Genomic DNA, 11,476 nt, shown 5'->3' with positions numbered 1-11,476 from the left:
ATCCCGCCTCGCGAGACTCGAACTCAGGACCTACCAGTCTCGCGTGGATGCGCACTGCTGAGGAGTCCCACAATAGGACGAAACGGCGTCCAGTGCTTCCAGGTTTTCCCTGGTGGTCTAGCTTCAATCGACTAACGTTTTCAACTATGAAAATACTAAATCTCCACAAAACCCCTTCTGATAATGTTAAAAGTATCAAATCTTCAATCCTGTCTCTGTAGGTTGTATATAACAAGCAAACCAACACTGTTCTCAAATGGTAACCGTCAACCCTTTATCTTGAAACAAACGGTACTTTGATTATCTTATAAATGAACTAATCAAATAGTGCTTCTTGCCCAAAATCTAAATATCCAGATGGCTACCGAGCAATTTTGCATTTTAGCTAATGTTAGTTCTTGATAAAACCCTTAACCCTGAATAGGAACAGTTGGGGGACTGAAGAATCTACTAGGCTCATTTTAATTGTTCGAAAAGATGAACAATGTATCTCCATTAGGACGAGTTTACATGTTGTTGTTTTCTCGATTTACAGGCACAATAAACAATAGAAGACGTTGCTCATGAATTATTTACACTTTATAATACGATTGTTTACTCTTCCATCCATTTGTAAAAGCTGTTTTCTGATTGACTATAAATTAGCTGAACATTAATTGCAGTTGCTTTAATGTTGTCCCTAAACTGTATTCAAAACGTTAGAATTTTCTACTTTAAATTTAAAATTGTGTATATCTGTTTATCAGCATTGTTCTTTGGATACAAGAATTTAAAATTTGTTTTTTTATGAATTATAAATATTGATCTTACGGAAGGTCAGTCAACTTCAAGGTGAACATTGGCTTTGATGTAGACACTATGGGAACTGTTATAAATTGTCATGATTGGTAAAGTTAATCAAGAAATGCATTCAGACGTAGGGTATTTCTTTGAAGTTTAAATAGTTCTTCAAGCAGTAGTCAATGTATTTATTATTGCATTTCAAATGACGTCTAGTGTGAGTTAGAGTTAGGGGTACGATAAGCTCAAACGTGTTTTATTAGACTATTTTTTTGAGCTACTCGGTTTGGTTATAATAATAGTCAACCCTGCGATGAGTTCACACATGACACCATCGACTTATGGAGAATTATGCACATTTGCATTTCATAGGATTTAGTAAAATTCTCCAAATTTTTCTCAGTTGATTCTGACTTCGAACTTTCGATTTCACCTGTTATTATACATAGAATTCATGAGCTGGTTTAGTACCTAGTAAAATTGTTTAACATCGGGATGCAGGTACATCCGATTGAGGAGTCTTAAATAGGAGGAAACAATCATCCAGTAATCGACTGTCTTCTTCAATGCACCTATTCTTTGAAGTGGTTTGACATTCAAATGATGTGTGGCCTATAAAGTAAGCAAGTGTTATCTAACGTTAACAGAAGAAAACTCGAAGCGAATGGTATCGAATTCATATGTATTTGTATAATGAATAGAAATAAGTGTAAGACTACGCTACACCAGTGACGTTGAACGACACCTATTGACCTTGAAATTTTTATCCTACTTATAAACCATTTAGCACATAGTACAAACCGAAAATCTTTTGGTAAAAATATAAAATCGAGAGGTATCGTCTTTTTAAATGACGTTGATCTGTTTGTGGCTTAATAAAAAATATAGATAATGGACTCAATAAAATCATATTAATCTGAATACATACCAGTTTTTTTAATCAGTTCATTGCACAAATATGATAAAATGTCGACGAAGCCGTGTTTTAAAATCATGTACATATGTAGAAGTTGAAATCTGTTATGCCCCTTGCTAGCTCACTCTTCTTTAATCGATAGTTCGGGAGAAAAACGCCAGTCGAGATCCTCATTTATTTTCCTTGATTTCGGATGTGGTACTTCATCTATCGACTAACTACTTAACTTGATTAATCAGACGCATAGATTTGCACGGCTAACTGTGGGGCCTGACGAGATGATCTTGACTTTAAATGGTTCATCGATTTTAACCCTTTTCTTCAATCGCCTCCCAGGCTTGAGTCCCAGTGAGAGAACACCACAGACAAACTCGTATTATGGCTTTTCAGAACACATGAGTTTATCTACATGCATTCCTAACCACTACTGTATGAATCATAGTTTATGCATGAATAGGCGGAAAAGGGAGTGAACAGTCCAAGCCGTGGATAATTAATTAACCATATTTTGAGAATAATAAAGTTTATGGCAATAATAATTCGGTCCAACGGAAACTTTTCATGAATAGAGTGTAGAACTATAACAGTCCAGTCATTTAACAATCACACAATAAAAATATGAATAATAACAATCGGTAAAATAGTTTTTAAAGTTATATTTTAGTCAGTGTTTTTCCAGTTATAACATTTTGAGCATATGTATGTGATGTACATTCCTATAACTCAGTGAGGTACTAATAACACTATTTGGCCAACAGATTGACTTTCACTAAAGGAAAAAGCGAAACTTTGTTATTGAGTTAACTTGTCAAAGTACGTATTTAACACGCTTTGGCAAAATCTTATCTCTGCTTTATGATAACACAATATATGATTCCACATAAATCCTAAAACTTTAAGCAGTACATAGATATATTTTCTTCTGGGTCTCGCTTAAACTAAAAAATAAGCTGTACTTTTTTTTTGAGTCAAAATAGAAAACTGAAAGTCGCTATCTAGATTTTGAGGCAATAGTTTACTGAAGTATATGTAGATGATTAATGTGTATCTGGCTTATTCAATATCAACAACTTATCTGTGGTTCGAGATTGAAACATATATATTAGGCAAATTAAGAAACTTGGAAAAATTTTCTTTATCAAATAAAGACGAGAAATGAGTAATCCAAATGACTATAATGTATTTATACTGTCAGATTAATTAGTAAGAAAATAGTTTGAACAGTTGTTCATTGTTTGGAGGTAGTTGAAAAGAAATCCTTAACTGTGGTTTCATACTAGTTGAGACTCGTCAGTAAGGTATATCCAAAATCATAAGGGAATTAATTCATTCTGTGGGATTTCAACACTCATTACCCAGCTTCACATTCTGAGACATTACCGCAGAGTTATTTGGGCAGCGATTGACCTTCTGTAAAACTGAGGTATCTACAAATAATTTATCGCTGATCACACTGTAGATTCATTGGCGGAATTTAATAAACACTAAGAACTATACAGACACGACATTGGTCACTAATTACTGTTCAATTAATCAGAATTAAAAATAGACTTATTAGACATAATTTGCTAATGATCTAAGCATACTTTTTATTCAGATATTAAACATATCATTCATCAGTCAAAGACCTACCCTTCTTAATCGGTTATAGGATATGATAACTAAACATTTGTTACAAATATTATTATTATTATTATTGCTATCATTACTGTCATTATACAGACGAGTTACTCTATTCGAACATACTGAAGCTGGAACAGTACACTTGAAGAATTTATCGATTCATTCAGCATCAACTACAGATGAAGCTTTAAATTTACTATTTATGGGTGATACAAATCGAATTATTGCTGAAGTAAGTTCATGACAAAAAAATCATCAATGTTTATGTATTCGATAGAATTGAACATGGTTTTTGTGTGATGTAAGTGTTCGGTTAGACTTTTTTCCTACAAAGTAATCAATTTATAATTGATGAATGAAGTAGCACATTGAAACGAAAGTTGTAATTGTGTCATTCCAATACTTTTTTCTTGAATACTTTATATCTTCTCTATTTTACAAGAGTATGTATCTATATGAGTATGTCTGTATTAAATTCTCAGAACACTTTATTAGGGAATCAATTAAAATTAGTCAGAATTCAATAGACAGTATAATATATAATCCCTGTAACTGATTTGTGATGATGTAGTCTTTTAAAAATTTTCTAGTCTAAGTCAGTAAGTTTTTATTGGGTTTTTGAAATCTTGATATTGACCCCTTGATGAAGACTTGGATTCCAACACAATACACTAACGATAACATTACAATGATATCTACTTTGACTAAAGCAAGAATCCATTATATTTCACGGTTTCTTAGCAGCTCCTAACAACTTAAACATAGTATTATTATTCATTAAAAATCAGGTTATATAATTTATATCACAATTTCGGTGATGTTCTCATTAGTGAAGATTGAGGAAAGAATAGCAATAAATGTGAAAGAACTATGATATGTATTTATGTTAGTTAATGTGAATATTTATAGATTGAATATAAGAATATTCTAGAATAAAACCTAAGAACATAGAAACAGAACTATTTAGAAATGAGATGTTGATATTATAGTTACGTAATCCCTAAAATAAGTTAACTAAGTGAGCACAGATCAGATGTGCGTGGCAAAGCACAGACATTGGAAGAACATAAAGGAGCATTACCGTTGGCATCTCTGCGCTCATTCCTCAGGAGCTTAGACTAAGACGACAACACGTTTTCAACAGTGCTATTGGACACCATCTGCTTGATAGAGGTCATGACTTTGATGTCTCAAAGTCCTTCACGACCATTAATAAATAAAGACGATCAAATTTACTACTGTTTGCTGAGGCTATTGATGTAAAGAGAGTAAAATCAACTTTATGCATCCAAAAAGATCCAGTTATCAACCTTGCTTTACTGTGGTGACCTTCTTCATGAATTTTTGTTACTCAATTCTCTTCATAACACTAATTAACCCTCACTTCTTTTAAGGGTTACATAACTATTACATAAATAACCTGTTTCTGAATAATTCTGTTTCTAACCCCTTAGTTTTATTCTAGAATATTGTCACATTCAACTTATAAATATTCACAGTATTTGGCATGTAAATATCTTTTATATTCCTTTCATACTTATTTCTTCTCTTTCATCAATCTTCACTAATGAGGTGATTGATTTGATCCCTTGATTGTTGCTTTTATGTTATCATCATTATTATAATTGAAGTCGTTAAGAGAACTTACCAGTATTTTTTCGCGAAAAATCTAGTGCCTTTCATAAAATTAGTGTGATACAATGAAAAGCTGAAGTTTATCAGAACTATCTAAGATTTTCTCGCTCGCTTAGTGAGTGAGTACTGCATATAACAGCATAGTTTTCGCTGGAGATTTCATTTCAATCATCTAATGCCATTTGCAGATGTCTTCTGTGAACAATCTAATGTCGCGCATTTCAGCTTGCTGGATGAAAAAGCAAACATAAAATGAAAGCTAGAGCTTGAAGTGAAATTCTCAGTGAAAATTATGCTCTTTCTTATATGCTACATTCACTTACTTAGTGAACGAGAAAATGCTGGTTATTCCACACATATTTAACATTGGAACACAGGTAAGCCAATAAGTCCTAGTCACCTATCCTATCCCGATCGATTTTGTGACCGATTTTAACCGTTTTCCAGTGGAGAGAGATAAGTGATTGTCATCTTGTTGTAGCGGTTTATTTGATTTCTTTTGTTTATTTCTCCATTTTCCTACATGTTCAGCTATCCTAACATGCAAGTCATAATTATTCCTCTCTATGTACGTGTTTCCTCACATACACGCATATAAGTTAGTAAATACAGTACTCTAATATATAATACACAGTTATCATAAAGTTTGTCATCTTGATAGTCTTTCATTAATCATTTGTAATGTCTACAAGTTTGTTAAATTTCTTTCATTTTGAATGATTAAATTATTTTAGACACCGATGAATGAAGCTTCAACTCGATCTCATTGTATATTCACCATACATATCACATCACGACCACATGGTTCATCAGTTATACGACGTTCAAAATTGCATCTTGTTGATTTGGCTGGGTAATTCATTGTAACACACTGAATTTCAACATTTTATTTATTTTGTTTCGTGATTAGATATTCTTATTGAATCCTTTTTTCGTATAAAGTAGTGTACGATTAAATATAATTTTATACTACAGAAGGTAAGTGACGATTTTCGTATAGAAGACACCCAGAACAGTCGGATGTTCGAAGGTAGTCGGGCAGTAAGCCCTTGATCTTGATTCAGCGCTAATCGGTATTCATTAGCTAGGCGTACTTGCATTCTTTAAGGAATGTGTTAGTATTGAAGGACTTAACGGTAAATAATAGTAATTATAAAGAGAAAATCCTACAGTATGCAAGTCGTTAAGATGTTATATACACCCTCCCTCCTAATTACATATTAAATAGAAATCACTTGTAAGATCATATATTGGTTTTAGATGGTTTTCTTCCATTTGATTTTTAATGAATTCACTAACTATTAACTACTGAATGCGTTCAGTGTATAACTGTGTGAATTTGAATTAATCTTCTTTGATATAACAATGATCTTCTTTACGATCAACTGCTTTGTATCGATGTCGTTCGATAGGGGGAACTTTCTAGAGTTCCATGCCTCCACAATACCAGCACATACAGAGGAATTCCTGTTTTGATCTCTATCATATAAATCTTCCATATGTTGAAAAGATCCTCTGTATTCCTCGAAAAAATCCAGAGAGGCTCCGAAAACGCTAGGAAACATTTTATCCAATCAGCTTTGAATAGAAGTGCCTCAGAAACATCTCGAAAGCGAAGGGTCACGTGTCACATTCCTGATAGGATGATTACCTATTCTGCTACCATGTTTAGTAGGGTTTCAGAACCTTTCAGAAGTTCAAAGACTTTCGAAACACTATAAATACACTTGATTTTCTGTGCATAAAATAACCGTGGAGTAAAGTGTTTTCTTACACTTCGCGCCTTTCGTGTCCAACTTGTCGTGTAGATTAAGCCTGTGGTTATTGGAAGAGCTTAGAATACCAATTCAAGCATTTACTTATAAGATTTATCACCTTGCCAGGTATGTCTTTTTGTAGTAGCCAAGGTAGAGAGGAGTCTACTTTATCTTGCTATCGAAGTGTAATTAGGAATTATTACCATCTTAAATCTATATCAAGAATAAATAAATATCAGTCGCACAGTCATACAAATAAATACCAATAGTTTCGATAGGCATTCTAAAGTAGCATGGAATAATAAGAAACTAAAAGAGAATGTGTTTACCTTGAGTTGGATGCAAGCCACTGAGGAGATAAACCAATAATTTAGGTATCTTAAACTAAAATCAGTCAAATGTTATACTAGCTTCTGCTGACTGTTTAGATGATGTAGTTTACTCAATAAAACTAGTTTCAGCTTATACAAATAGGACCACTTATGAAACTAACACAATTATCATTATTGATTCACAAACTACCTGGATACACTATACATACGTATACTAATCATCATCGAAGAGTTGGAGTGTGTTGACTTTACAATAATATTTCAAATGATCCATCAGGAATATAGTAAATTAAGTAGCACATGTTGGAGACTCCTGTATATTTTTCAAATGATCAAGAATTGTCATTAGGTCCTGGGTTCGAATCTCGCGAGGCGGGACCGTGGATGTGCACTGCTGAGAAGTCCCACAATAGGACGAAACGGCCGTCCAGTGCTTCCAGGTTTTCCATGGTGGGGTGGCTTCAATTGACTCATGATCTCAACTATATAAAATTCCTATAATCTCCACAAAACCTCCTTCTGAAAATGTCATTAGCTGCGAAATCATTGTCAAACCAGATAATGGTAGACAATTGTTTCGTCCTAGCTTAGGATTTTTCAGTAGCACCCTTGAGTAAAACCTAAATAAGGTGAAATTTAAAACAGAATTAGTCCATTAAATGTTGTTTTTTTAATTTTATAAATTAAATCAGACTTTTTATTATTTCAAACATAATTTCCAACAGTTATCAACTTTTAATTTAGACTTGTTTTCATACTAACCAAATCCGTCCTTTGAAATCCCTTATCCATGTTACTGTTGTTGTTTTTCCCTTTTTATAGCTCAGAAAGAGTCTATAAATGCGGTTTAGATGGTACTTTATTAACAGAAGCAAAATACATTAATTTGTCACTACACTATTTAGAACAGGTGAGTTTATTACATTAATACTAGTCATTATCTTCTACTAAGTAAATATGTTCTCCATCAACCTAAAGCATTTATTTATTAGTTACATTTTTCTAGAGGAAACCAGTATATTTTCCAAGCCATATACATTTATGATGATCAATATATGTCGCTCACAAGTATTCGATTATATACGCCTTCTCAGCATCGATCGATGCATACTAGAGCCATCAGGTGAGGGGACGTTGAGGTTAGGGATAGGACACTAAGTCAGTATGGCAAATCTTTTGATGAGGTAGTGAATCTTTACCAACTGAGGTTGTTGGAAATTGTGTTACGTGTGCCCGACACCGACTACCTCGACAAACATTATTGTCCCTTGTAGGAGTAGATTGGAAAAAAGCTAGAAAGGTCGAACCGAGAAGTGGATCCGGTCTATGATTCATTAACAAATAGAGTGAACTATGTAAGTAAATGCCAATCACCTGGTTGAGGTCTGCGTGATTGTCATAAACAGTAGTTAGATACTGGGTGAAATGGTTCAGAATCGTCCACAATGGTTCAGGTGTATTAAGTCCTTGTCTTTCCTAGAAACTTCAGTCCCGAAACCTCCCTAAATGCTTCGTTCCTCTTCCTATATCCAATCGTTTTTATTACTATTGATACTGTTACTACTTCTGCTACTCTGGGACTTGTCTTGAAATAATTTTACCTGGCCATGCTAATATTGTATGACAACTTGAATCGAAGCACGCATGTGTTAGATTTTATGCTGCGAATGAATAACCTACTGACTGAATATTTACAGACTGAGTTCTTGATGCCCTTTTGATTTCATTGATTGTTCTGCCTTTGTCCAAAACACAGACCTAATACTTTCGCCATAGGCATTATCTCCATTAAAGTTCCATTAAGCAGTGAAGCTGACGTATTCATAAGAATACTTTTTGCTTGAAAGAATAAATTAATTCTCATAATTAGATGATTGTTAGGCATCTGATGGATCAGGAAATTTGATGATTTCTGCAATGTATATCCTATCCACTTCCATCGTCTTTTCCTGATTTTCTCTTCAGCTGGAAGTTGGTTTGTTCTCTCCCACAGTAGACTACTTCTGATAGTAACTGTCCAACGGACATTGAGTATCTTGCGTAGACAATTATTTATAAATCCTTGAACTTTTTTGCTGATGTTTATAGTGGTTCTCCAAGTTTCAGCCTCGAACAACAGAACCGTCTTGACGTCCATATTGAAGATTCTGACTTTGATGTTGGTTGACAGTTGCTTTGAGTTCCATATGTTCTTCAACTATGGTAATGCCGCCCTTGCTTTACCAATCCTTGCCTTTACAGATCCTCCTTGTTCATTGATGATGCTGCTCAGGTAAGTGAAACTTTCCACCTCTTCCAGAGTTTCTTCATCAAATGTGATTGGGATGATTTTCTCTGTGTTGTATACATAAGTAGTGAAATTTATGCGAAATTACAATTGAAGTTTAAATTTATTTTACTTTACAGGTGATTATAGCATTAGCTGAAAAACAACGTACACATGTACCATATCGTAACAGTATGATGACAATGATGCTGAGGGATAGTTTAGGCGGTAATTGCATGACATCAATGATTGCTACATGTAGTATTGAACAAGAGAATTTACAAGTAAGTTTATTAAAAACATAATTTGTAGTTTTTTAGTGCCCGTCGAAAGTAAATTCTACTTTACTTATAAGTGTACAATGTGTCTATGACAAAATAAAATATATGGTGAATGAGGCATTTCCTACAGGATGCACACATGCCAATAAGAAACTTATTAATTTCAGTCCCAAATATCAATTGAAAGATTCAAACAGATCATACAAAAATGAATTAAAACTTCACCCCATTGCACAAGCTTGCGGCTATTCGGACTCAGTAGCTAAGTGTATTAGGGGATGGCATTTGAAGTGAACGGTACTGGGTTCTGATCCAGGAATAGACATCAACTCTGGGATGCAGGTACATCTAGTTGACGAGTCCCAGATAGGACTCAATGCGCGTCCTGGATTCCACTGTTAACCACTATCCATCGTTGTTTATGGTGAACGTAGTTGTTACGAAGAAAATATGACGAAAAATGATTCATTTTGCTTATCATAAATGATCTTTATCATGTTTAAACAGAAATTTATATTGATATCTTGATTTCTTATATAAGGAACTAATTGATAAATAAGACGGCTTGTCAACACAGCATCTACCAACTATATGTCTTCTGTTTAAGTGAATTTTGTTAAGACTATTATATAGCTGTGTCTATTTGAAAAATAATCTTCACATGTATAATTCGACTGGTACTATTGACTGGACAAATATAATATTGGCTACTATTCAATAATGAATCATTGCGAAGATTTCAGTCCAACAGGAGGTCAATTGCTCCCTGGAAAGAGATGTAATGTTTCTGATTATGAAAATAGATGATACTGGCTCAAATTCCAGGAACAACTTCCGTTGTCTCAGATTCATCTAGCTAACGATATCCAAATAACAGGAAACCAAAGTCCACGGCACCTTGCCAATGGCTTCTAATCGTCTTATGGGCAGAATGAATGACGTTTTAAGTGCGACCAACTTTAAAGACGGTTATTTGTATGCCGAAGTATATATATATATATATATATATGAATAATTTAGAAAATCGGGAGGAGCTCTTTCATATTAGCCGGGAATTTCTGAGATATAGGGTTAAGCGTTAGACTTGGGGGATACTATTTATTAATAAACAACTCCTTTGACTGTACACTGAATCACATCAAGTGCTCTCGTATACAATCTACACTAGAAGCAGATATTTCTTTCAATTTAACTTAGGCACCTGTTGCATTCATTGTTTAGTTGCGAAGATATTTTTTTATCAATTTCGAGGTTTCTGAAGACCGTATATTGTCAATTTCCACTCAGTTCATAACGAGATAAAAATCTAAGAGGCGATATCTTAATTCTGGTTGATACACTCCGAGACCTTCAGTGTAGTATACTTTCATCATATTTGTAGTTAATATTTATTATTTTTCAAAACTTTAGGAAACAATATCAACGTGTCGTTTTGCACAGCGTGTTGCCTTAATTAAAAATGAAATAACTCTTAATGAAGAACAAGATCCTTACTTAACTATCAATCATTTGAAATCTGAAATTGAACATTTGAAAGCTGAATTAGCGTTTGCTACAGGCATAGAAAAAGATGCTACATTGAACGTTGAAGATAAAGAAAAGTAAGAAAGTTCATTATTCAAAATGCAATTATTATTTTACATTGTTAAGAGCAGGTAAGGAAAGGGGAATATAAAACTTGAGTATTTATTCCCTAGTGAAACATTTTGTACACATTTAATGAATAATTATCAAACATTTGATTATGAGCATCTTTGGATAGTGTTAGATAGAGGTTATTTACGCTTTAATGTATTTGATATGTGGATAATAGTGGAAACTGAGACGAGCATCTCGCCTGGATCAGGACTCGTCAGCTGGACATATTCGCATCCTCATGCCGATGT

At 33.8% G+C, this 11,476-nt stretch overlaps 1 protein-coding gene across 1 annotated transcript in view; it reads left to right on the top strand.

The window, feature by feature from the left end:
* Nucleotides 1–11,476, top strand: part of Smp_197070 (putative krp3) — a gene marked incomplete at both ends in the record, with an annotated part of 42,832 nt that overhangs the window by 3,167 nt on the left and 28,189 nt on the right. The window contains 5 exon segments of the mRNA XM_018793175.1: nucleotides 3,419–3,551; nucleotides 5,689–5,807; nucleotides 7,866–7,953; nucleotides 9,450–9,593; nucleotides 11,001–11,191. Of these exon segments, the coding sequence (XP_018647714.1) occupies nucleotides 3,419–3,551; nucleotides 5,689–5,807; nucleotides 7,866–7,953; nucleotides 9,450–9,593; nucleotides 11,001–11,191 (675 nt within the window).

Source organism: Schistosoma mansoni, chromosome 1 (assembly GCF_000237925.1).
Source record: "Schistosoma mansoni strain Puerto Rico chromosome 1, complete genome".
Taxonomy (NCBI): domain Eukaryota; kingdom Metazoa; phylum Platyhelminthes; class Trematoda; order Strigeidida; family Schistosomatidae; genus Schistosoma; species Schistosoma mansoni.
Note: the sequence above shows the minus strand (reverse complement) of the source record. Positions and strands in the feature narration are given on the sequence as shown.